The 27830-nt window shown below is 42.9% G+C and overlaps 1 protein-coding gene across 1 annotated transcript; it reads left to right on the top strand.

The window, feature by feature from the left end:
• Positions 1 to 341: 341 nt before the first annotated feature.
• Positions 342 to 27830, top strand: LOC124480228 (MORN repeat-containing protein 1-like). The gene is made up of 15 exons (XM_047039335.1): positions 342 to 417; positions 592 to 663; positions 823 to 921; positions 1139 to 1249; positions 1352 to 1442; positions 1606 to 1693; positions 6373 to 6469; positions 9305 to 9415; positions 9549 to 9669; positions 10186 to 10433; positions 11817 to 11882; positions 17882 to 18018; positions 18127 to 18197; positions 25341 to 25411; positions 27251 to 27830. The coding sequence occupies exons 1-15, from the start codon at positions 342 to 344 to the stop codon at positions 27385 to 27387; spliced, it is 1596 nt and encodes a 531-aa protein (XP_046895291.1). The 3' UTR covers positions 27388 to 27830.

The raw sequence follows: 27830 nt of genomic DNA on the forward strand, positions 1-27830 counted from the left end.
TGCCATGTGTTGTTTGAAAAAAGGTTGCCAGGGTAGTCCGAAAAGTTGATAAATATAGCTTACAAAACGTCATTAGCTAAGCTTGGCACGTTGACGAAAGACCAACTGAAAGAGAAAAACTTGTAACTGTTCAGATAATATGCATTAAGTTGTAGTACATTAGGTAATAGGTCCCCCAAATAGCCCAACGAAGATCAGCAGGGGCGTAGTGCAGGGCCGTGAAACTGTAAATGGCCCCAGGCTGGTAGACCTTCAAATGTTCCTGTGGAAGAACTAGGTGCGCACTGCCACTGGCGCACTGTTGTTGTTGCTATCTTGTTACCAAGGACGCACAAAGCAAGATGGCTGGTAACGTCAAAAACCAAAAAAGAAACCCTAGCTGTTATGTTGGAGAAGCAAAAAACCTGTTACGAAACGGTAATTTATTTATCGTATATTGAGTTATTGAATGCTAAGGATTACTGACTGAGTAGTAACCAGCTAAGTTATTCCCTAATTACTTAACTGTTGTTAGTTATTCTCACCCCATGTCCAGTCGGTGTGGCTGACGTTGTTGATGAGAGTTACTGAGTTTTCCCACCACACCACCAGGTTTTGGAATGTATGTGTATCCCAACAGCTTCTTTCGCTATGAGGGACAATGGGATATGGGAGAAAAGCACGGTGCGTAGTTCCTTTTCATGATATTGTAGTTGAAAACGTACGTATCATATAACAATTTTATGGAAAAGCCTTAGGTGTAGAATACAACAGACGATATAGATACTACCAGTTTATGTGCCCTGTAGCTACATTTAGAGAATGCCATCATATTTCACCTAGGACATGGAAAACTCCTGATGAAGGATGGAAGTTACTATGAGGGCGACTTTTCCCATGGGGAAATAGAGGGGAATGGGAAGAGATTCTGGGCAAAAACAGGTAGGCTGATCGGTGTATGCATGGACAGACTGGACACTCAAACACATCACATCCTGTAATCCCCCTAATTACATTGATAATTAGATTATTTAATCACCCACCCCCCCTCCCCCCCTACAGACCACAAACATAAGAACACAAAACTATTACAAATGTCAAGACCTTGCCAGAAAAAACTGCAATTTCCTGAGTAATAATGCATTGCTTGTCTGTTTAGGACATACCTACTCAGGGCAGTTTAGCAAAGGTGAGCTCCATGGATACGGGGCCATGGAGAGAGCCAACGGAGAGAGATATGAGGGGGAGTTCTCTTCTGGGCTTCGAGATGGTAGGGAAGCAATTCATCATGCTAGCATAGCAACATCTTTGCCATTCAGCATCTTCCAGACAAGAGGACAGTATGAAATTCAATGACACGTTACATTCTTAGGTCATGGGTTCCTTGAAGACCAATATAGACAGACGTACAAAGGATCATTTCATGAGAACAAAAGACATGGTGAAGGTCAAATGCAGTACAGGTACAAAGCTGTCATATTTTAAATGATATTTTGAATGTGCAATGGTCAGCTGTCCCCTTATCAGTTTACGTTATTACACTTTTAAGCCTTCTCTAGGACTCGAGCTTAAGTGTAAAACGATTCTTTTAAAATCCAGTTTGATTTACTTTTTAAATACATTCAGAAATGGAGACCAATATGAAGGTTGTTGGCTGCAAGACCAAAGACAAGGCCATGGGGTTATGCAGTTTGGAGAAGGCTCAGTGTATGAGGTAGGTTTGAACAGTTATTCAATTGTAGTATTTTTTAGATGAATGAACATTGGGAATAATGTTTAATAACCGTACTGTAATAATAATAATAATAATAATAAATAGTATTTAAAGGCGCCTTTCTCGGCACTCAAGGACACCGTACAGGGTACAAAATACATTTAAAAACAGCAAAATAAAGAATACAACTACATTAAAAACAACAGAAGAAGGCAGAGTAATTGACATTGACATTAATTGGAATATGCAGTTTTAAACAGATGGGTTTTGAGTTCCAATTTGAAATCGGGGAATAAGTCAATATTTCTGAGTTGGGGTGGTAGTGAATTCCAATAGACGGGGAGCAAAGCGGCTGAATGCTCTACTCCCCATGGTGGTGAGACGGGCAGAGGGGACAGACAGGTGTATGGAGGACAATACAGTAAACTACCTTCTGTCTATAAAGACCTCAGGTTTTTTGTTAAACAATAATTCAAGTGTAAATGGACTGACTTCATATACAGTTTTTCTACCTTAGCGGCACTCAAAGGGCTTGAAATGTTTTGCTTGTCATTCACCCATTCACACATACAATCACACACTGACGGAGCCGGAGCTGCCTTGCGATTAGTGTTTGACCCTCTCTACTCCCTGAGGCAATGCCGCCAACGTATATTTATATATAATATCTATTCAAAATATAGTACATTTTATATTGTAGGTTTAAAGTGGTGTAAATTCAAAATAGTCACAAAATAATCTGAAGTTTGCATTGATGGACAATGATGTTATTCAAATTTAGTGCCACAAGAGGTCACCATTGTATTTCTGTTCAGGGCCACATCAGACTGAAAAATAGTAGATCTATAAGCCTGTGGTTAAGTTTTTTGTAGTTTTTTTTTAACTTAAACTCCTCAAAATCACTTGAAGCAAGGAGTGATCTCCCCTTATATAACATAATGTGTCTTCTTTTGGTGAGAATGAGCTATATGGATTCTGAATACATAATATACAGTGGGCACAAGTAGAATTAGAAAATGTATACTTGTGATCGCATAAATGTAAAAGTAGTATCTAACGTTATCTAATATTATTTGTATTCTAAGTTTAATGAGTAGTGGGGAATGCATCTCTAAGTGTTTGCTTCTGCCTTTATATCAAAATCAGCATACATTGCATGGATTTTCATTGCAGCCATGCCACTGAACACTTGAGCCCTTCAGAGCAACCTAGCACAAGAGCTCGCACAAGACAGCTCTGATCTGCAAACAAACTGAAGAGTACTTTACCTGTCTCATGAATGCTATTCCCCATAAAAAAATTGCCACGTATGTGCACTGAAGTGATTCATTCAAATACCAGTGCAAGGGATTTGTTAGCACAGCATACTTGCTGACAAAGTAAGCAAAGTATACACATACTCCATCACGACAGCAGATAGCTGCAGGAAACACAATGTTGTATCTCGGTGTAACTACATGCTAGTCAGTTATTGGGCCACTTTGTCCCAGCAGAGCCACATCATAGTATAATAGCTGATTAAAAACATACAACAGGCATTTGTGAGCTGCCTACACTTCCACACAATTTACAGTCATTGAAATCAGACCATTTATGAAATGTACACGAAATTTACACTGAAAACTCCTCTTCAGCGTGACCTGAACTTGAACTTGGATAATCAGTTTCAGGTCACATTGATTTTGAACAGGAGTGGCCAGGGAGGTAGGGGGTTGAGGCCCAGGGAAAGACTAGTATCGATTCCCCAGCATGCAGCCCCTGACAGCTGCACAAAGCTAGCATCAACTTCAAAACCCACTGCTCACATGAGGAGAGGGACTGCTTAAGCAGATTAAGCCATAAGTAACAGATTCCCTCCTTCCTGTAAAATTAAAATGTTCAATTTTAACAATTATTATAGATGTCTGAAAAAACTGCTGGAACTTATTTGGACAAATTGCCCAAAGAAAAGGATTTTAAAAATGTATATTTCATACAGTCTTCATAACAGTTTGTTCTTTGTTTTTTCATTGTTAAGCAATTGCTAGTGTGAAAGAAATTGAATTTTGTATGTGCTTATGTTAATCACAATCAGCTATTACCTTATCAACTGTTCAATTTTCAGTTTTATTTTCCATTTATATACAGTGCCCTCCAAAAGTATTGGAACAGTGAGGCGAATTCCTTTATTTTTGCTGTAGACTGAAAACATTTGGGCTTGACATCAAATAATGAACGTGAGACCAGAGATCAACGTTTCAGCTTTTATTTCCAGGTATTTACATCAGGATCTGATGCACAACTAAGAAAATATCACATTTTGTTTGAATCCACCCATTTGTCATGTGAGCAAAAGTATTGGAACAGATATACTTAAAACATATTTAAGTGAATAAGACTTAATATTTAGTTGCAAATCCTTTGCTTTCAATAACTGCAGCAAGTCTGTGACCCATTGACGTCACCAAACTTTTGCATTCTTCCTTTTTGATGCTTTCCCAGGCTTTCACTGCAGCCTCTTTCAGTTGTTGTTTGTTTTGTGGGGTTCCTCCCTTCAGTCTCCTCTTAAGCAGGTAAAATGCATGCTCTATAGGGTTTAAGTCTGGAGATTGACTTGGCCAGTCTAATACCTTCCATTTCTTGCCCCTGATGAACTCCTTTGTTGTTTTGGCAGTGTGTTTTGGGTCGTTATCTTGCTGCATGATGAAGGCTCTGCCAATCAGTTTGGTTGCATCTTTCGTTAAATTGGCAGACAAAATGTTTCTGTAGACTTCCGAGGTCATTTTGCTGCTGCCATCATGTGTTACATCCTCAATGAAGATTAATGAGCCCGTCCCAGAAGAAGCCATGCAAGCCCAAGCCATGACATTACCTCCACCGTGTTTCACAGATGAGCTTGTGTGTTTGGGATCATGAGCAGTTCCTTTCTTTCTCCAAACTTTAGCCTTTCCATCACTTTGGTAAAAGTTAATCTTTGTCTCATCAGTCCATAAAACTTTGTCCCAGAATTTGAGGTTCATCTCTGTACTTTTTGGCAATTTCCAGCCTGGCCTTCCTATTCTTCTTGCTAATGAGTGGTTTGCATCTTCTGGTGTAGCCCTTGTACTTTTGTTCATGAAGTCTTCTGCGAACAGTAGATAGTGATACCTTCACTCCTGCCATCTGGAGGTTGTTGCTGATCTCACTAACAGTTGTTTTAGGGTCTTTCTTTACAGCTCTCACAATGTTTCTGTCATCAACTGCTGATGTTTTCCTTGGTCTACCTGTTCGACGTCTGTTACTTAGTACACCAGTAGTTTTCTTCTTCTTCAGGACATTCCAAATGGTTGTACTGGCTATGGCCAATGTTTCTGCAATGGCTCTGATTGATTTTCCATCTTCTCTAAGACTCACAATTGCTTGTTTTTCACCCAAAGACAGCGCTCTGGTTTTCATGTTGTTTTCACCTCTGAATACAGTCTGCATAGACAAAACCTATCTTACCCAATCTGAACCTGAGTGTAGACATTCAGTGGTATTTATTGATTGAATAATGTATGTAATAGGACACACCTGGGCAACAAAACACACCTGTCAGTCACATGTTCCAATACTTTTGCTCACGTGACAAATGGGTGGGTTCGAACAAAAAGGTGATATTTTCTAATTTGTGCATCAGATCCTGATGTAAATACCTGGAAATAAAAGCTGAAACGTTGATCTCTGGTTTCACATTCATCGTTTGATGTCAAGCCCAAATGTTTTCAGTCTACAGCAAAAATAAAGGAATTGGCCTCACTGTTCCAATACTTTTGGAGGGCACTGTATGTGTTCCTACTGTAATGTACTGTGTTCTGATGACAGTCATGGTTTTATGATGTAGTATCTTAGTGCTTAACCCTTTTTTTGGAATATTTTAAAAACAAGCTGCAGTGCTGTGAAACCACACAACTTCATTAAGAACACATCAGAGCAAAAAAAGGAAAAACAAGATCAACATGACTCATGAGTGTCTTTAAGGGATAAAAGACAAATCCAGAATTATGTCTCTCTCGCTCACTCTTTCTTTCTTTCTTTCTTTCTTTCTTTCTTTCTTTCTTTCTTTCTTTCTTTCTTTCTTTCTTTCTCTCTCTCTCTCTCTATCTCTCTCATTTAAAAGCATTGGCCTAGATTTCCTTGGCGCATTGTTGCCTGTGCCTTAGCCTTAGGCCTGTCGATGCGATCAGAATTACAAATTCTAATGGACGTGTCACCACTTTGAAGTAGTGCTTGAGAGCTTTGAGACTGGGGCTCCCTTGGATATGCTAGGCAAAGTCTACTCATTGATCCCCCTGAATTTGTTTGACTTTGACACTCATGCCCCCTCCCTCTCTTCCCCTCTCTCTCTCTCTTTCTCTCTCTAAGACACGTTGGTGAAAGTATTGCATTCACGCCTCCAAGAAGACAGGTCTCCCTTAGTTATAAAATGAAAGTCTTCCTTCATACTCTATGAGAGGCAGTTTCTTAGCTTTTCAAGATTGCATATTACAGACAAATGCATATTATATACAGTACGTCAAATCCCATCTTTAAAATCCTATGCTTTATATGATGGACTTGCAAAGCCTCAGTTGTTGAACCTGATTCCTCCTTTGACACAGGTTAGGCTATACCATTTAAGTGACAGACGAGTGGTTTTTTTTTTCATTTTACATAATGATGCTTTACTGATTTTTTACCAGGGCCAGTGGCGCAACAACCTCTTCAACGGACAGGGCAGCTTGATCCACTGCTCTGGGGTCATCTATGAGGGAGTGTGGCTCAATGGCAAACCACTGGGTGAGTCACAGTGCTGGACTCGTGTACATTTTACAACAAATTAGGCTCCTGTAACTTTGCATTTCAGCCAATGTCTTGCCTTGGCACTGCTGTTGACTAGCAAGCCTATTGGCAGTAATGGCCAATAGCTCATGCCTCTGCCTCCTAGTCATTGGCCAAGTGTTGTGTCAGCTGTATTGCCTAAACCCATTCATTTCTTTGATGTCCATGAAACATTGAACCAGTTGGCTTTTAACAAGACCCCAAGGCAGAAAGATATAGCCTAAGACAACAGTGACCAAAGATTTGGCTAAAACGCAGACTGGCACTCGGAGGACCTTGTTAGTACACTGCAGTTTGCTACGCGAGTTTGCTATGCTAGTTTGCCATCCTAGCTTGCTGAGCTAGCTTGCTATGCTTGCTTGCTATGCAGGCTTCCTATGCTAGTTTGCTATGCTAGTAACTAGCTAGTTTGCTATACTAGCATAGCAAGGTAGCATAGCAAACTAGCATAGTAAACTAGATTGTAGCTTTGCGCTCTTCTTATCATGGTAGAGTAAGTGATGTTGGCTGGGTTTCCACATTGAATTATGATCTGTCTTTGCCTCGGCAAAACAAAATTCAGTGATTCGGTTGTCATGGTGATGACACTGCCAGACTGCGAGGCAACCTTTTTTCAACTAGAACATCCAGGGAGCTTTTATGTCTTCTTTTGTTTAGTGATGTTTGGAGAATAAATTTGAATTGGAACATTGGCCTGTTTTGATGTTTCACAACTGATCCATCTAGGACGCACCCAAACTTTTAGCCAGATGATATCAGTTGATAAATGTTCTTCCATTGAAGTTCCCCTCAGCCTCATCAAAGCAATAGAAAATAATCCATTCTGTTTGAGTGTTCTTGAATTGGGAAACAAACCACACCAGGTTTAGTGGAATGCAATCCTAATATATGGAATAGACTCCATTCTAAGAAGACTTAGTTACTGCAGTTTCTAGGTTATAGACCTGCATCTAATCTATAATCTAGCGTATGCCTTTAACATGTCTATGTAGCCCTTTCTTTCATTTCTGACAGACTGAATGGCATAGGTCGGTGAAATATTAACTGGAGACAGGTTGTTTGCTGTCTGGCCTCCTGTGAGAGTCTCTGTCAGTCGGGGCGCTGACACCGGGGGCGCCCCTCTGCTGCGAACCCAGGACCCCAGGACCCCTTGCCTGTCATTTATTGATGTCTATAGAAGTGCCTCCATGATAACGGCTTCAGATAGAGAGGCCCCTTACAGTGCCCAAGAATGAATCACACAGGGAGGAGTGAGAGAGACAGAAAGAGAGAAGAGTGTGTGTGTGTGTGTGTGTGTGTCTGGTAGGGGCCTCATATTGCATTATTGATGGTCCTTGGGGATGGATGAAAGTATGCCTAGTGGCAGCTGGATGGGGAGGGGCAGGGGGTGCAGGATAGAAGGTGATATTATACTGTATGCCTACTGTTTTAACACATTCCATAGGACTGACATGGAAACATATAGGTTGGGTACTATAGAAAGAGCCATCTTAACAGGTGTGGTGCTGGGGAGGGTGGATGGTGGAAGTTGAGGAAGGGCTATAGAGCATTGCTGCCCTGGGAGATCATCCCACCCCTCATCTGAGTTTTAGGCAGGCTTGACATCTCCCTGACATGTTTATGGGGGTCTTGTTGTGGGAAGAAAGGGGAATGTGGATTGTTCCCGTTGGAGGCGTGTTGTGTGCGTGTGTGGGTGTTGGGTGCACATGTTTTTGCACATTGCACGTAGCCTATCACTGTAGCTGTACACTTGTGTGGGATGAGGGAGACGTGGAAACCCCGCCTGATTCATTTGGACTAACGCAGACTTGACAGGGGTGTAAATTGCCCATATTAGGATTCCGACGGCCATGGCATCTGTTGGCACTTTACAGTAATGCCCCCTGTCAGCAAGGAGCCTTCACTCCCACAGTATTGATCTACCCCTCATCTCTGCCCAATTGTTTTACATCCTCCAAGTCATAGGTGATCATTGCCAGTGATGATACTAATGTGTGCACCTGTGCTCTCTAGTGAATACTAAACTACTACATCCGGCCTGTGTCGGTGCTTGGCAGTAGTAATCACTGACAGAATGTTAAGCTGTAATCTACTGTGTTGTCAACAAGTTAAACAGCATGCTCCACTAATACAGCCGTGTGTTGGGACCCAGCACAGTGATCTAAGAACGATAGCTATTCCTCTTAAAACTACCCACCACTCACACCATATGTTTGCAAACAGGATAGACCAGCGAGAGGGTCAGGTTCAATTTGAGGCAGTAGTCTTCTTCAGGTCATACTTTTGGCCTATTTATAGTCTATGCGCCTTGTAGTGCAAAATGTAGAAGGGATGCTTCCCTAGCAGATTTTCATTGGCAGCTACTTAATTAACATTGCATGCTGGCATGATACCCTGACATGAGATGACACGACACGACTGGTCTTGAGCCGTTTTGTCAAAGAAGACATCTGATATGTATGCTAATGTCTACCAGATGATCTATTCATGAGAAAATACCTTACAAGGCTGTAACATGGCTCTCACTGCCACAGTATCTGGAGTTGTATGCTAATCAGCTAACCCATTGAGGATGTACAGTACAGAGGATGGGGGAAGATGAGTTGGCATTCCTTTTGCTATAATAATTGTTTTCACCTGTTTCAGTCTACTGCAGCTCTCTTACAAATGTTTTAATGAGCCTGTATTTTTTGATTAACCGTTGGGTGGAAACTGAAAAGGCTCTATTTAGGAAGCAGTGGTTGAAAACTGAATAGCCTTGATTAGACATTGAAACCTGTTTGTATACGACAGGTGGCGCATCCAATATTGTCATAGAGGGAGGCGATGTTTTGGAGGTCTTCCAAGAGTCTCCATTTTCAGTGGAAGTGCAACTTCAGACTAAGGACGGGGAGAAAACAACAGGTGAGACACAAAATGGACGCCGGAGGTGATCACGTGGGCATAGTGATGGAACAAAGCTTTTGAACTGTTCCAGTTGTTGAAGATAACATGTAATTGTAGTAGAAGCCATTTGACTAACTGTCTCTATGCCCAGGTGAAAACGGCAGAGTCCTCCAGATATCAGCCGGTATCAGACTCCCTGATGTCTCTCCGTCAGCTCCTGCCAGCCTGCTCAAGATGTTCGAAGATGTCAAAGCCCTTGTCCAGACACCGTTGTAGGTCCCGTCCCGCCACAATGCCACCACATATCTACATACACGATGCAACACACTCTGATCCTCCTCACCTCTCGCCAGAGTTACCCCCCATCAACGCCATTGTCTTGTCTTTGAAACTTGTGTTGGGCGCTCGCTTTGTACTGTACGAAGGCAGTCTGGATAGAAAGAACTGTCTGTATGTAAAAGTTCTGGCATGTCGGGAAAGGGCTTGGAGTATGACATTGAAGTGGCAGTGTTACTCACTCTCTCTCTCTTTCTCTCTCTCACTTTGGCGTTGCCCTTTCTCTTTCTCCCTTTTGTCCCGTCCCCCCCCTTTTCTCTATCATACCCTCTCCCACACACGCCATCCTCTTCTGAATTCCACCTCTCTCCTCCACTCTCACCCTGCCCCCCTTTCCCTTGCTTTTCTCTGTCTCCTCCACCCTTTCTCTCTCTTTGCCTAACCCTCACTCCCCCCGTCCACCCCCACCCACTCTCTCTGCCTGCGTCTCCCTCTCTCTTCCCCTTTCTCAGTGGCTTTCAGGTTGTCAGCTATCCTTTGATGGAGAGAGCCTTTGAAAGCCCGGACTCTGGAGGCCCTGAATTCCCCCTCGCCACGGCTGCAGCTCCCTCTCCGCTGGCGGTGGCGGTGGCGGTGGCGGGGGCTAAATCGGTGGCGCAGGCTGACTCGTCGCTCCCGGAGGGCGAGTGGGAGTTTGGAAGTGGATCAGACGGCCAGGCACATGGGAGAGGTGCCACAGTCCCACACAGCTACCTGGACGGTGAGAAGAGATAGACGCGCCCTGACCATTAATCACAAATACACACACACACCTGTAGGGTGTGCAAATGCAAAGAGACACACACATGCCAGTATATGCGCATGCCATGGCACACAGATGCCTGTTTACAGCTATGCAGTTTATTCTGCATAAATTCTGCTATGCAGTTTACTCTGCATAAATTCTGTCCCTCCACAATGATCTGTCCCCCTCTTTCCTCACTCCATCCCGCCAGTCTCCCTCTTCTTTAAAGCGTTAATGTTGAGACCAGAGTCTCATTGCCATGAGAGCCGGTGGCAGTCAGACTGTAGAGAGAGTCCTGGTTTTCTTTAGTAGAACGTGCCTGGAGAGCCCAGCTCTACTCGTCTGGGACTGTAAAGAGATCTTTCATGTTTGGCTGCTGTGATACAGTATGCTTACTTGAGATTTTCCTCAGGGAGCTCCAAAGTTTTGGAGCATGGCTTGCAAGACTATCTGGCTCTGCAGACGTCTCAATTAACTTAGGGTTCCAAGGCATAAGGATGCTGTTGAGCTGTTGTTAAAGGGTGATATTAAACAGTGATGTTGGGGTTGGAACAAAAAGGCGTAAAATTCGCAATCCGTATCACAGACAGTGTGGGATAGGTGTAGCTCAGTGGAAGAGCATTTGACAGGAGATCAAGTTGTTCAATCCCCCCTTGTACGTTGCTTGAGATTAAAGCGTTAGCTAAATTAGCACATTATTACTTTCTTAACCAAGACATCACTCAACGGCTTTGCCAGACACTGGCGCTAGACATCCTTAAATGCCTAGAGACTATCCAAGTTGCTACTGTTTCAATAAGCAAAGTGGCTGTGCTACAAATCACATCTCATCTGTCCATACGGCAGTAGAGCTGAAGGAGGCAGACATGGGCGTCTGGAGAAGGGCAGAGCGTGCAGGCGGGTGGGCATTTGATCAATGTCATTAATCTCCTCTAAATGCCACTTACCTGCTGGCAGGTTAATGCCCCTTTAACCTTAAAGCGGCTCCGCCGTCTCCTCCTACTTGCACACCCAGAGAAGGAGAGAGAGATGCCCTAGGCCAGGGCTAGTACGCCTCGCTCGCTCATTGTTAACCGCTGGCATGCTGGAGACAATTACCTTTTGCCGGAAGTGAGGGTGATAAACGTTTCATATTGGTGTCCATAAAAGACAATCGAGGCTTGCATGTAGATGAAGGACCAAGACTTCCCGCTGTCTGGAATGTTAATTATTGTGTGTGTGCATATGTGTGTGTTGTGTTTATGTGGTTACTGTAGGAGTAAAGGGGGAAGCACTGGATGGTGATAATTGATATGGACAGGCAGACTGTTGTATTTCCAAGACATTGTGAACAACCATACTATCTATTTGTCTGCATAGGAAAGGAAGTCAGCATGGATCGGTCCGGAAAGGCAGAGTCCTCCACCGTCACAGAGTGTTCCTCAGGTAAACCAACCATCACAACTTCCATGTACCTTTGCACGTAATGTACAATAGAGACCTTTGGTTTATTTGGTTACTGTTATTTGTGCTGTCTGTAGTTTGAGCTTTGGGTTTACGAGTGAGTGGAGAGGCTATGAGGATTAGAGGTGGTCGAGAAGAAAATCAATATGGCTGATGGAGCCTTAGTTTTAGCTCATGTGGTGAGCTCTGCGTTCAAGTGCAACTGTCTGTAAAAATCCACCATGGCTCATCACCATCTGCTCGAGTACCTCCTCTCCATTTTTCTGTTTCTCCGTATTGGTCTGCAAGAAATCTCTCCATTTCTACGTTCTCTCGCTCTCCCTCTCGTCCTCCCTTGGCACATATCCTTTCACTCCCTGTGAAGGTCCGCAAGGAAGCCTCAGCCAGGAAGGTTCAAAGGAAACTCTCAGTCGGGTGGAAATGCACAGGGGATAATCCAGCATTTTTCATGCTGCCAGACGAGAGATAGGAGTGAACTAGGAGTGAGAGAAATGGACAGAAAAGGGTAAAAGTTCATGTGGAAGAGAGAGAGACAGAAAGATAGAAAGGTCAGAGCCCTAGCTCCCTAACACTGCCTGGTTAATTTCTTGATGGCCTTGGCTCATTTAGCTGCAGTTAAGCTAGGTGAGAAAGCAGGTGACCCCCCCAGGCTCCTTTGACTGCCCTCCGCCACATCCCTCTCTCACTCCTTCCATCCCCCGACACGCTCTCTCTCCTTCCAATCTTTCCCTCCACCGTGTTCTCTCTCACTCACTTTCTCTCTTCCAATCGTACAACCTCTTACCTGTGTTTGTGGTTTCTGTGGTTTCGCAGGCAGAGCCAGTCTCATAGGAGTGCTGCTTCATCAAGACTGGGGAAGAAGAGCAAAGGGCATCATCATTAGATTAGTCTCTGATGGCTCTCCCTAAGTAATTATCCTCCTGCCCTACACTCTAGCAGCAGCACACTTAATTGATTTAATGGAGTGTGTTCTCTCACTTCTCTTTTTAGCATGGCTGAGTTTCCTCTTGTTGAGTTTGAGGTATTGGTGAAGTATAGGCAGGGTATAGGGTGATTCCCACATTTGTATGTATTGATATTTATTTCATAATAGCTGGACACTCACAATGTGTCATGCACAGGGTTGAATGAAGACAAAATACCCCAGTGTTTTAAGGTTCTGTTTTATCTGTATAACTCTTTTTTGCTTCTAAAGGCATGTTTCACTGTAAAGGAGAACCAGATTCAAGGTAGGTATCAATATAATATGATTATAAAGATTTTGGGGGGGTACAGCACACATAAAGGCTTGTGCCTGGGCCAGTCAGCAAAGATTTATTTACAGCAAGTGCCTTTGAATGGTATTAAAAGAGAAAATTTACAGTTTTCCATCTGCTTTTATAATACTTCTGGTCAAATATGTGAGAAAAATCCAATTATGTTTTATTGATCATCAAAACTATCTGCAGGCTTTGGCCTTGGATTTACGAGGGTAGGGTGCAGACATGATTCTGACTGGATAAATCAAGGTCATTTCTACCAGGGCTCCATAGGTGGATGTATCTCACCTCTACCTCCTCCATCTCTCCATCCATCCCTCTCTCCTTCCATCCTTTTTGATGATTTAATAATGGTCCTTTGCTCAGGGAGCATGCCTTGAAAGTGATGCATATCTAATGGATGGCCAAGTGGACTGAAACAGAAGAAGGACATGCATTTAAATGTCCTTCCAAATTCCTCAGCCTCCTTGTTAAGCGTTGAGACTGTAGATGTTCATTTGAAAGCATGTTTGGAGATGGGAGGGGTCCTTTGGGTTTTAGTCTGTAGCATGGCAGGCTCCCCTACTTGGATGGGAACTGGAGATCCTAGTTGTGTATGTTAACCATGACTCTATGATTTGGCTGGTTAAATGATTGTGTCTGACAGCAGTGGCTTAAGTAGATGTTGGGTTAAGTGAGATGAGCAGCTATGAATATCATATGGCTCAAGACTAATGCTCCGCGTTATTGCTACTTAATGAACCATCCAGAGACAATCATCACAATTTGCACGCCACTCCAGATACATATAGAATACATTACACTAGAGCAAACAGAGTAGATTACTTTTGGTTGTATTTTGGATGATGCTGGTAATATGATGCCACTTGGCAGATGCTTTTATGGAGTAGCAGAAAGAGTGCATACAGATGTTTGTTGTGTGGTTCTAACTGTAATGACGCCTCAGAGCTGCATAACAAGCCATATAGAATGTGAAAGGTATGAATGTGACAACATGCTTCATACAAAATATTCCTTTCCAGTGTTTACACTCACTAAGTCTCTGTTAATTCAATCAATTCTACAGCATAAGCAAGAAGTGTGCTTACACACACAGTACTGTGATGACTACTTTGCACCTACACCCTTCCACAGGTAAGCTTTAATGAGAAAAAACACAGCAATTACTTTAATCAGACAGACAGGTTTGAACATATTCTGCCCTGTAAGGAGCAGCTTACAGCAGGCTAATTGTGTGGCCATGGGACACCCAGGGACAGCGACCTGAGGGAGGAGAGACCTTGAGGGGCTGACACCACCACAGCATCCATACCATCCTCCTCACTCCCTTTATGACTAAGGACAAAATCCGTGCGGGCAGGGAGCATTTAATTAGAAAATTAATGGGCTGTGATTTGTTTTTCTTTTTTTTCTGCCACTTAAGACACTTTGCTGCCCCTGTCACTTGTCTTTCCGTCCCACCTCCTCTTTTACATCTCTTTCATAGGCAGTGGACAATGAAACCTTGCAGACACAGCAGTTATGTTGCTAATTTGATTAAATATTGGTGTGTCCTTGTTCTGGGTGAGATGGGGAGGCTCCCAGGCACATCCTGATTGAGCTGGGCTGCTTCAATATTACCCGGGGCCATACGGTAGCTGCCTGTCTATGTCAGGTGTTTTTAGGTTTTATGACCCATGGTTTGCACATTAAAACCCCTTATCCACTTGGTTGTTAATACATACATTATGTTATCTCTCGTCTTCAATTAGAAATGTAATTCTGAAATGCACAGTACTGTAACCTAAGTCTTTGGCAACTCTGTTAGGTGCTCTCAACCTTTCGCTTGACGGCCATGTTGGATTTCTGTGTTATTGAACATGACACACAGGTGTTTAGGTCGAGACCTTATGCTTACTTTGGAAACAAAGGAATCACAACACCTGCTGGGCTTTGCCCTTAATAATGTACCAGCAGCAGCCAGAAAGCACAACCTCGACACCAGTGTGTTGTGAAAGTGGAGTCAGGCGGCAGCAGCCTGTCAGTGTGCTGAGGCAGGAGAATGATTGAAGCTTCACTGGTGTTGATACGACTGCACTGGGAGTCTGAAACCAGACAGAGAGGGGGAAGGGACCATCGCTGAACTTATGGGGGTGATGACAATGCTGCACTGTCATAGGAGGACTGCTTGCCTGGCTGACTCATTGCCTACACTATCTAAAAAAAAGAAATTTTACATTGCATTGGAATGATTTAGTTCTGAGTTTATTATGCATGAGATCACATCTCATAATCCTTCACAAATGTTGCTTGATTACCTTTAAAAATGTGCTCAATATTAGCCAAACATTGGTATAGTGGTTGAACCCTAGTTTACTTGACCTGCAGTGTACAAACTGCTATTTAGGAGACATGGAACACGGTTCCCTTTTCCCCAGTCTAAATCATACTATTTTTCTCTCAACAGTAGATAATGTGTTTTTCTATTGAGGCATAAAGTAAAAAAAGACATAGACAATTTTCTTTTGTAAGGGCTAGATTTTTGGGTCATGATTATCATCCAGCGGAACACTGGTACCTCACATGGTGTAGTGTCATGGATTTGGGCATGATAACAATGAAAGAGAATCATTTTATGCATAACACCTTTTGGAAATGGGAGTCTACAGATAATATGTCATTCTTCTCTATGCATAGACCTAGTGAATGTGTAGCATAGTGATATATTTTAAAATACATTTTAAAGAAACAACGTGCAAAGCACTTTGTGCCAGAGCAGAACCGTTTTGAATAAAATATTTACAAAAAAGCTGAATATGAGCCTTGTATGTTTTCATCTTGAGAAATCAGGCCCACACTCTGTGATCCTCTCTTTAGGGCTTAGTCAGTAGCAGACATGATTCACTTTAAGAACATAATATCCAGGGTGTTCATTTGTCTCATTGCAGACATCAAAGAAGCCCTAAGCGTGGCAACTAAAAATTGGTGGTGGGCGAAAAATTATTTATTTCCAAAAAAAAATAACTTTGCTACTATATCTGTCTACTTTGGCTGTATGCATTCTGAGTGTGTGATACAGCATGAGTAATATCAAACTGTAAACCTTGTTTTTCAAAATGTAATCTGGCTTGGTTGGTCGATAAAGCCAAACTATTTTCCCTCTAAGGAGAGCGCTTTCCTCTCCTGTGTTGACTAGCATTTTGAAATGGTGCATAATGAAAGCTAATGCCTCGGCTTTATCTCTGAACAGATAAGTTTATGAAAGTCACTAATGTACTCGTCTGCTGCTTCTCTAAATCGTTTATTGCTCCTTGACACTGTTCCTCCCTATATCTGTTCCCTAATGATGTCTTGACCTGTGTCATTCATTCCTTCCCTTCTGTTCATTGCATTACGTCCCTCCTTTACCTAGTCACCCTTTTCTCTTGTCCATAGCTCTGGTGCCTTATCCTTTCTCTTTCCCTCAATGTTCTTTCTCCCATAGCCTCTTTTGGCTTTCTGCCCTTTGCTCAGCATCCCTTTCTCTCTATTAATCTCTCTATTTCACAAGCATGATTTACTTATCTCTCAAATAACAGATGCTGTATTAGAATTACATGTCACTGCAGTGTTTCTCCCAAAGCACTTCTTGCTATCTTTCTATCTTTACACTCCTCTTCTCCCTGTCTCCTTTGTTGACTTCCTCTCTCTGGTGTCTCTGGGTGATGATTAGCAGGTAAGCTCTGACTCAGCCTGTCGGACCAGGAGAGAGGGAGACAGCTAATTAGCCTCTGGGTGCGCAAGGCTGTGAGGTCAAACGATCCAAGCAACCTGCTGGAGAGAGAGAGGCGGCACTCTCACGCTGCTACCAGGTCCCAGAAGGAAGAGCCTTAACCTTTCTCCAGCCGCTCTCCCACACTCTCTCCTTCTATTTTTCGCTCCCTCTGTCTCTCTGTCTCCTTGTCAACCTAATTGAAACTCACACCCAGGGGGCAGGAAGAGGCTCCTCTCTCATGTCTACAGTCATGATCTGTCTACCAAGCTGTAGACTTGACTGGAGTACAGCAGAGTTTGTGTTGGTACCAAAGGTCAGCTCAGCTGTCTGATAGCCCAGTTGTTCCAGGTAGCTTGGCTGTTCTCTTTGAGATATAGCCAATGATTATCAATGTCATGCTAAACAGGTTCAAAATGAACATACTGTTCTTCCACTCTGTAGCTTTATTGCTAGTTTCACTCTGGTCCCAGTAAGCACACTAGCTAGCTATATGTAAAGTAATTACAATTCAGCAGCGGGTGCATTAAGGAAATGAGGAGCTGGACTCCAGAATGTGCTGTGAGAGCCAGGCCTGAAACAGCGCTCATCCACTTAGAGCTTCCTCAAATGGTGCCACACACTGTCACCATGCCCCATGTTACCAAGGAGACCACACAGGAAAATGAAAGGGAGTGAGAAACATGCAATGCATCTGTCAGGTTAAACCAAGGATAGGGGAAGGAGTTCCATTTTTCTTTTTAAGAAAAAAAAAGAAATGAGCTTGGTGATATTCTGTGGCCTTTATCTGGCAACAGGGTTGAATTGTTCAGTTTATGAATTGACTGAACCTTGCCATGTTGGATTCATGCAGAAATGACTGTACCTCCTAAAACCGACTAAAACCACCATTTAATTTAGACCATCAACGTCTGCCACTTGGAAAGCCAGTTGAAATTAGTTTTTATCATGTACCTGCTTCTTTAAAATTGATTTTGTATCTCCATTCACAGGGCTTTTTCCTGGACAGCAAGGGGTATCTCCAGCCAATCAGAGGGTAAAGGACGGTCAAGCCAAATTCCAGGATATAATGTTAGCACTTCCCCCTCCTGATTTTATACCCTATCAGCTACTGGATGAGATGGACAAGGTCAGTGTAGCATGTTTATATATTATACTTTACTTTATTGCAATCCTCTAGTTTGTTGTCTCTTTACTATTGATAAGATTGTCTCCTCTACCTTGTTCTGGTTTACAGAGAAATGTCAGAAAGTTATCCACCCGTGTAGATAAACTGGGACTCTCACAGGATAAAAGCTCTGATAGCAGGTACCTCCACACACATGCACACACATTGTACATATCCGTTTCAAGATAAATACCTAGGTACCTATGAGTTCCTATCAGAAGTGGCCAGACGAGGTTTAGTCACACATACATAACATACATCATAATCTATCTCTTATGAACCTGTTTCAACAAATTGCAACAAAGCTGGTTGCAAATTTGATGGCACACAGGTGTACCTCTTTTAACTGAAACAGGAATGCATTGGTAATTACGACAGACTAACAAAGCTGCTTGATTATACTTCCACTGTTTGTTTAACAGGTTACACACTTACTGCTAAATTGTTTTACTGAATTGAGTCTTGTTCCACTTGAGGGCTACCGGTAGCCATTTATGTGAGCCAGCTTTGGGAGAGATCTGAGACCAGAGGACTAGGAGAGCTCATCATTAACACTATACACACAAATAAAACAGACTGATGCAGACACCCACACATATACTGAAGCCTTCCATCCCACCAGCGATGCTTTGTTATATCATCTCTCTCTGCAACACTACCATCTGCGTTCATTGCAAGCGATGCCAGACAGAATCCCAGTTTGTCTGTAACTGGAGTTAAGAAACTTTTTTAACTCCAGGGAATGAATATAAAATGCTATGATATGTTAATATTCAGACATACCACATCATTTATTAAAACATAATTAATAATTTGATAATAATTTGTAAATCTTTTAGAAGAATTTAAAGACATGGCCCTTATAGATTTGGTTACGCTGCTTGCAGTAATTATTCCCTGAGGAAGGCAATTACTGTACACTGCCCAGTCAAATTGTGAATATCCAGGAAAAATGCCCAACACATGTTCATGAACTCTTTTTTCCTTGCTCACTATACAGTATATGTTGTGTCCTGGGGGAGAGTGCACAAGGCCCTTGAGTGGTTAAATTATGTTCTGGAAAAGCTTTGCAAACCCCTTTATTAGTCCATTTGGTTTGTGGACCCCTGCTGTCTGTGATAGTTTGAGACCGACTGTAGTGAAACTCAATGTCTCCCTGGTGGAAAGACTAAAGAATGGAGCATAGAAATGCCAGGTGTCCACTGAAAAAGGTACACTAATATGACACCCACAGTAGAATAGGCATTGCCCATAAAGAACTATTTGGGAAACGAACAGTAAAAAGGCCATTGGGGTTTTAGAGTTGGTTGTCAATTACCGAAAACGTTTCACTTGGCGTTTTTCATTTGACAATCCTGACATGTTTAGCCCTGGCAGTGAGGCCACCTTTAGATTTTTGTGAAATTCCATAATGTCACACAATGGAGACATGCATGAGGTCTGGCTCCAGTGTCAATCAATGACATTGGTGGGTATGAAGTAACTTCTTTTGTAACAACTTTTCATTCAGTGCCCTCCATTCTTTGGGGATGATAAGTAAAAGGTTTTCTAAATTAATTGGATCAATGATTAAGAAGGAGCGATCTCACTTCACTGGGCTTAAACAATGGCCACATAAAGACTCGACAGGGAGTCCGGTCCAAAATTGACACTTGAATTAGATAAAGAAGAATAGAGAGAACAAAGGGGAGATGCCTATCGGTGTGAGGTCTACATGGAGGTTCGTCGCTTTTGCTCGCTCATTGTTGTAGGATAAGAAGGTTTTGAGTGACTCACACCAATGATATTGATTTGTAGGGTGAACTGAATGCATTCTTCACCTGTTGTTTTTGTACATTTCAGCTCAGGGCTTGAATGAATTGAGATAAATGGCTGTCTGTTTTTTTTTTGCTCTTCATGTCAAGACATACGACGATTGAAATATCTTGTTTAAGGCAGAATGGTCTTCTATCTGAACAAAAGCTGTTCCATCGTAGGATTGAGTTGAAATTGAAGGATTTGGCGGACATGAGAATAGAGAATGAAGGTGAATGAATCCAGGACCATACAGTGGGATGTCTGAAGGGTCAAAACAACCATGCTGCTTGTCAGTGGCGGTTCACCAAATTACACAGCACTGAAACCTTCTGACCCAGTGTATCCCCTCTGTGAAATATACAGTATAGCAGGTGTGCTGTTGTACCAGACTCTGAAACACTATCTGAACACTTGCTGAATTAAATCGTGTTTACTGTAGGATTTAAGATACTTCAGAACTCTGATCATCCTGCCAGCTTCCTCTTCACACCTCTCCCCTCAGGGAAAAGGCTTCCAGACATTTAATACTGTTAGACCATTCAGGTACTGAACAGTTCCTCTTCCATTCATCAGCACCTCACATCAACTGCTTTAAATTGTTCTGGGAGGCTACTTTGACCAAACTCTATTTTTTGCAAACTCTGTGCAACTTTTATGTTTCATATTTATTTTCTTTAAAATGATTTTGTTTGTGAAATGTTATGCCTGTTATGTTTGGTTGTGTCTGGTTTGAGCACGCTGAAAGAAATTGCTAACTATGTTTGTATGGCAGTAATAAATATTATGTATATGTACATGCATGCTTATGCAAGTTCATATTATTCTCTCTATTGATTTGTAGAATGTATTCATTCATGGAAACATTAACTTTTGACACATTAACATAGACATTACGCTTCAGAATAGGTGAAGTCTGACTTTTTGGGTTGTCTGTGAAGTACTTTTTGGCTATTTGTGAAGAAGCAATATTCACCCCAAAACGGCTGTGGTGTTATCTTCACAGTAGCTGAGCAGTGGCCTGGTGCTTCTCCAGGTGGCAAAGAGTTCTCAGTCTTTTACCAGCGTAACATGCAGTGCTGCGGGGGGGAAGCCAGGGCCATGCATCCCCCCGACACACTCCGACTGAGGCATAGGAAAACACACAATGGCACGAGTGAGACGGCTCTCAGTTGTCCGTACGCCTGAGAGGCACAACACACGAACCAAACGCTGAGAGCCTTGGCCCATTCTCCCCTACCTACTGAATAGGTCTTGGAAGTTTGAAAAGACAGAGCCTCGTTCCCATCCGCGCTGGGGATAATAACTAAAAGCAGGTGCACAGGGGGGGGCAAAACTGAAACCAGCTGGATGCGAGAGGGGATGCGCTTTAGGTTTACTAGGGGCTTTTACTCTCCTCACTCCCTAATCCCCCTAGCTCTGCTCAAATAGCTCCGCTGTGACGTAATGCAGGAGGGGGGAAAACCTCACAGCCAAACATATGGACGGGATTGTATAGCACTGCAAGGGGACTTAGCCCTCTCCAAATCACTCTGAAACATTTCTTGTGTGCGTGTGTTTGTGCCTGCGTGTGTGTCTTACGTGTGGTGGATGCAGTACGTGTGTGTGTTTGTGTCTGCATAAGAGAGTGAGCCTTGGAATTCTTTCTCTCAAGGGGTAATGAGAGCTGTGGCTTATGTCTATACACCCAGGGTACCGAACGCTAAATCAGGGGGAGAGGTGTTGAAGAAAAGTTTCCCTCCCATAGACATAAATATTCATCTGGGGCTCTTGGGGAGGATAAAGCGGTGCTTGTGTAACTGTTAAAAGATATGGCTCAATGACTCATGTACATGGAAAGGAAATGCACTAGGCTGTAGTCTGCTACAGTTTTGAAACGCTGCGTCAGGTGTTTTGAAATATTGATCAGAGTTTATTCAGGAAGTACAGTATATCGTTTTTTCTTTTTCAGTTATTTTTTATTTTTCCTGTAAGTAGCAGACCGGCTGTCCAGTGATTTCAGCGGTGTTTGCTGCCACTGTCTAGTACAGTTCTAACAAGCAATCAGATTTCATTTGAATCCATATTGATGCATTGTTAATTTGTTATACCTGGAACTTTATGGAGGCGTGGACAAAAGAATTCCGTTGCTACCTAGCTGAGGAAACCCCAGACACTGGTGGAGTTTACATAACAGCCCCAGTATGGTCATATGGACTCTGCCCACTTGACATTTTCCATTTCTGACCTCTCTTCTTCTTAGTTTGTAATTTCATGTGTGGGCTTGACTTTTGATGCCTTTTTTAGAGTTAGACTGTATAACTCTAGAAGCCAGTGTGGTTTGGCTCTCACTCTAATGTATATACTGTCACTTGTGTTTGTGAGAAGTGGTGCATCTAAAGTTCATCCACCCCGTGCTGTTTGGTAACCCCATGAGTGACACCCCCCTCTCTGTCCTCTGAATAGACCGCTCCGTATCCTGTTTACAACTGGCCTTTCTGCACACCAGGCTGTCCCAGCCATGGCCTCTCTATTCCATCTCTCCTTCTCTCTGTTTCGCTTTACCTCTTTCCTTCCCTCTATTTCTCCCCCTCCCCCCCCTCACTTCAGAACTGTCCTTTCTCACTCCCCATTCAATCTTGTCTTCGGCGTCTACCACCATAAGACGTATGGAGAAGAAGAGAGAAAGAGATCTCTCCCTCCCTCCCCCACCCTCCCGCGTCCTCTCTGTCTCTCATCCCCCTCTCCCTGCAGGGCCTATCTCAGACAGGGGAGGCCACACTCTCATAGAAATCCCCATCATCTAGTGTATTCACTGAAAGGAGCCAGCGGTGGGGGGCCCACTGTATCTCCTGGGCCTCCTTTGTACCCCTCCCTCTCCCCCCTCCAGGATCCTTGGAATGTGCTCTCCAGCTGCAGGAACGTTAGGTGGCTGACGGGGGGCGCTACCCCTCTCTCTCCCTTAACCCCCCCCTCCCTTTACTTATACCCCCCATTTCCATTCTCTTCTCACAGTACTAGATCTGTGGGTAGTTTCTTCAGAAATCAACCAGGGAACATTTTTCTTAAGACCTCCTGCGTCTGAAAGCTCAGGTTCAAACCCTTAGTTTCCCTTCAGCATTCTCGTCTCTTAAAAGCCTCTCCTACAGTGCCAGTGTTTTATGAAAAGACCGTCCTTCAGGGGAGACATGGCAGAATAGAGAACGACTGTCTTTGCTAGGCTGCACTGGCACAATGATGCCACAGACGGTAGCCGCAGAGAATGTTGCAGGAAAAGCAAATTAATGGCATCAGACAGCCTTGTGACAGGAAATCCCCTATTATGTGAAGGCTTCACAATGTGGTGCAGGCTGGGATTGTAAAGCAAAACACCCCCGCTCACCAATCATTATTCTAGGACCCCTTCTAAAAAGACCCCTTGCAAGCACTCTGACTAACCCACGTAATCTATTATAAACCCAAAACCTTCAAATCAGTTGTCTGGCATTTATGTAGAACTGAAATGTATGGAGATTATTTCCCTATTCATTACCATCAAGTATTACCATCAGTTTGACAATGTTTACCAAATTATAGTTTAGAGTGTTTTGTTTTTTTATGCACTGCTCGCTACAAAATCACTTTTTGTAGATAATGGCTCGCCTTTGGAAAGTTGTGTCTTCTGTGGTCCTTCCTTCAACCTTCAGCGATGCTCCCTCTGCCTTCCTCCTCTCTCACTCCTTCCTCTCCAAGGTTTAGTCTTTCACAGCATTGCTGTCAAGTTCAGGTTACAAACACAAAAATAAAATCTTGAAGCAGAGAAAGAAGGGAAGTCTTTACTTTGTGTGGAGATGAAGGACCTTGGCTGACCCTAGTATCTGAACCATGTTAAATCTGTTCCCTTTTAACGTGTGCATGTTATATAACACACCTGGATCCAACCCTGTTTTCTGTTATTAGTTAATAACAGTTAATTGATGCAGTTGATTGAAATCAACATCAATATTGTGATGGTTAGTGTTGGCTGTCTGTAGAGTAGCTACACTACAGTACAGAAACTTGTTTTTGTCAAAAGAGACATGTTTTCTTCTTGGCACTGTTAGTTACACCCTGCACACAGTTAACTACTGCTGGGCTGTATGCTTTTTGACACATATTTCCCGGCTGTATTTGCGATGTCTGAGAACATGTTGGAATTGTGATACTGGCCAGACCCTGTAAAAATGTAATAAAAGTTGGCATTTTTGTTTTTGTTTTGAATTCAAAGAATGATTAGACTGATTGCTAAAGGCAGTTGTTCTTTTGAATAATTGGGTTATTTATTATATTGTCAAGTTCCACAAAAAAACACCTCTCAAGTCACATAAAAAAAAGCCCCCAAAACAACAAACAGCGCCCTTAAAGTTAAACCGCATTCCTAATGAGAACCAATCAGAAAATCAAGTGATATCACTGCTGGCCAATCCCAATGTCCACGCCTGTACTGAGCCGTCCAGAAAATCAGGCCTGCAGAGCCTAACTCTGTGTTGGATTCTGGCTGGGGGCCCTGTCCTTAGATTTCACTGCATCCCTCACAGCAGGCAAGCGCTTCAGTCTTAGTTTGTTTTTCTGAAACGCAAAAGAGATGACAGATCCATCAGTGGACCAGCTCCAGTCATCATCCATACGGGTGCACAGGAGTGACAGTTTAGTCTCGGTGCATTTCTACAAAGTAATGATGTCATTTTTTCAGGTTCTGGGTTTTCAAAAACTGTTTGGCAAATAAATAAATGAAGCAAATGACCCTTTCCCTTATCGTTGGAGATGAAAATGTTTGTTAAATGCATCATTGGAACAGTTGTAAAGGTCTCTTTTTGGACTCGAACCTCAACCAGCTTGAACACAAAACCTCCCACTTTTACTCTTCAAGAATTCAAATATAGTTTGCTTTTCAAAGCTAATTCTGAGCTTTTAGGAACTGTTTTGATCTGTTATGATTTCTTTTATGTCTCATCAGCGTTGAAACGTTTCAATCTCCCATTTTAGCATAACAAGCATTGAGCATCTGATAGCGGGTCTATTGCTGGAGAGAAGGCAGAAGGGTATCTTCTTTCATTTTCAAAAGGATTAGAAGCAGTTTACTGATAAGATTACTGAACTCATCGCATAGTAATCCTGTCTTATGGCCGTCTTGAGATCTTTGATCCTTGGCTACATTCATATGCATGAATGTATGGAAAGAGTTGAGATAGCGAGACCTTAATACCCCCGAAAGCATAATTTCCAAAGCACTCAGCTTCAATCACCCCAGCATTGATTGGTCCCCGCCAAAACATAACAGAGGATATCCACTTTACCTAAGTGCAAAGATTTGACCAAGTCTAGAACTTGTGACAATAGATCATACAAAAGCTGCTTTTTGAAAGCACTATTTTATGTGGTCTGTTTTTGCAATACTCTTCAAATCAATTGATTGATCTCTGTTTGTCTCCATGTTGGTCTCTCTATCTCCCCCTCTTTTCCTTTATCTCTCTTTCCACTTCCCTCTGCAGGTCTGGCACTGCGCCCCGTTTGGCCAACAACACCAAGGTGAACCCTCTAGACAGCAGGACTGTGAGACCAGGTGAACACACGTCTCACTTTCTGGCAGTTAACCGCTTGTGGAAAAAATCCTTAGACCAAAGCAAGCAGTCCAACTAACATGTAAAAACAATTAGAAAGCATAAAAAAGCGGGTAATTACGTGCTGCAGAGACAACAGAGCTCTCTACAACAAAAACTGGGAAGGTTTAGTAGAGGGAGAAACCCTAGAAAAACAGAGAAGAGCTTCCATCAACAATTCAATTACCCTCTCTACTACCCCTCCATCCAGTTTACATAAAGATTGCCATGTATACACATGTGAATCTATAGAGAAAAGAGATGGAATTACTTTGGGTCTGACAACTGGGCAGCATGTGTCAGCCTATCCCCCGTCCTCTGAGGTAGCCTGCCTGGCGGAACAGTGGCAGCAGCAGGAGGCCTCCCCCGAGGTTAGGTCTGGGACAGGGAACGCTGTGGATGACAAGGAGCGACAAGGCAGACAGCTGCTCTGTCATTTAACCTTCCTTCTTTTGGAACCAGACATATCCAACTCTGCTCTTTGTGTTTTTTTTGTTTTGTTTGTTGTTGAAATGATATTTCCGGCCCTTGCCTAATGACACTTAATTTTAGACGGAGAGATCAAGCACAGGGTGGAACTCAAAGCTCAGTGCTCGATTAACTTTCAGTAGTATGGCATGCATATAAAGAATGATGCATTTATATGCACATGTGCATGCATAGAGTACATGCATACAAAAGCTGTCGTACTATATTCCTGTTTATAGGGTTCTACAAAACGACCAACCCTATCGCATATCACACTCTCTCCTTCGGCGTGTCATTCAGCCAGTGAAAGTGATATTTCTTACGTCAGAACTGGGACAGGTGTGGCAGCCGTACACCCAGGAAGAGGGGCTTAGGTTCGGGGAAGCCGCTCTGTATAGATACCGTACCCCTTAAGCTTACTGGGCTAATTCCTCCATCCTATAATACTATGGAAGTATGAAGTGATATCCCCCGTCAGCCAACCAGAGGGAGAGCGCCTGCTCCGCAGTAACAGGATCTCCTGCTGCTGCCTGAGCTGGGAGCAGACACCAGTGGCCAGGCCACAGCAGCTGAGGACGTCCATCTATACAGGATCAATCTCTGATGTCTCGCTGCCCCGTCAGGCCTCAGTGGACAGGCAAGATACTGGAGGCAGTGATGTCATGAGAGATGGAACTGTCAGCTGTGGCATTTTCTCTCTCCCTCTCTCTCTCTCTCTCTCTCTCTCTCTCTCTCTCTCTCACTATTCCTCTCTTACTTTCTGTTGAGATTATCCACTTGAAATTGACCATCTAAATGAGTAAATTACCCATGCTCAAACCCAACCCATAACTCTAGTTCTGGGGTCCGAATTTGCTAAACCTGCTAAACACCACATGAACCATCAGATCTTTGAGTTAGTGTGTTACAAACATTACATTAACAAAATATCACAAATGAGACATCTGACAAGGAAATCAAATCCTTGTTGATGTAAAGTTCTTAGGCATGTAGGCAGTATATATCCTGCTGGATCTCACTGATTAGCTAAGAGATCCATCCATCCAACCACACTAATTACACTCATATCAGTGGACTCAGTCAATATCTGCTGTCTAGACTCTAGAGCCTCCTCTAAGAATCACTCAGAACTGACTATGTGATTTGTGAGTTGACAAACTAAACCCAAACAGTACTACTCAATACAGAGCAATAAGAGGGCCAGAAGACAGATCAGCTTCACTGAAATAACTGCCAACATGGAACAGTAATAGCATGGTTCCTATTTCTATGGACTTCCAGACAGAATGAAATGTGACACATTAAGTTACTCATCAACCATTGTCTTTTTCCAGGTGAATATGTAATAATGGTGAAAGAAGTGACCAGCCCACCGTTCCTAGAGCAGACGTTGCCTCCAGCTTTCACCCTGCTTCGAGTGTGTCCGGCCAAGTCCAAGAGTAAGATGGGCCTCACGGACAAGAGCAAGTGAACATGTGTGATGACCACCATGTGAGGGCTACATGTGAACCATGCTGTCAAGACTTGTTTAGAATCTCCGAACACCGAGAAGCCTTATTTTACGATAAAATACAGTTAGGAGTGAGTATTTTTGCTCTTATCTATGAAGTTATGAAACATTGGCATTCTCGCTGATTTTTTTTTTTTTTGCTTTTGGTTTTTACTGTTGTTTGATTGAGGTCAGTATTTAGGTCTCGATATGAAGTGGTGTAGAGAGAGTACACTGTTTTCCTTTCCAACAGTAGGGCAATGTGTATGCTGTTGGAAAGTTACCATTGCTGCTGCAAGGGAAGCAGGTCATTTAAGGGCTGTCTAAGCATGTTTATTTTCATTCATTCCACATGTGTTGGACCTGAAGCTTTATTATCCTCAAGAAATGTTGAGACCTTTCCCAAGACATGACTGAATGTTACA

This window comes from Hypomesus transpacificus, chromosome 18 (assembly GCF_021917145.1).
Source record: "Hypomesus transpacificus isolate Combined female chromosome 18, fHypTra1, whole genome shotgun sequence".
In the NCBI taxonomy this organism is placed as follows: Eukaryota; Metazoa; Chordata; class Actinopteri; order Osmeriformes; family Osmeridae; genus Hypomesus; species Hypomesus transpacificus.

Excerpts from the sequence above, each read along its gene's own strand:
- LOC124480228 (XM_047039335.1), top strand. The coding sequence starts at position 342 with ATGGCTGGTAACGTCAAAAACCAAAAAAGAAACCCTAGCTGTTATGTT. Across the intron at positions 9,670-10,185 it reads GCCCTTGTCCAGACACCGTT|TGGCTTTCAGGTTGTCAGCT; the intron begins GTAGGTCCCGTC and ends CCCCTTTCTCAG. Across the intron at positions 18,019-18,126 it reads TACTGGATGAGATGGACAAG|AGAAATGTCAGAAAGTTATC; the intron begins GTCAGTGTAGCA and ends TCTGGTTTACAG.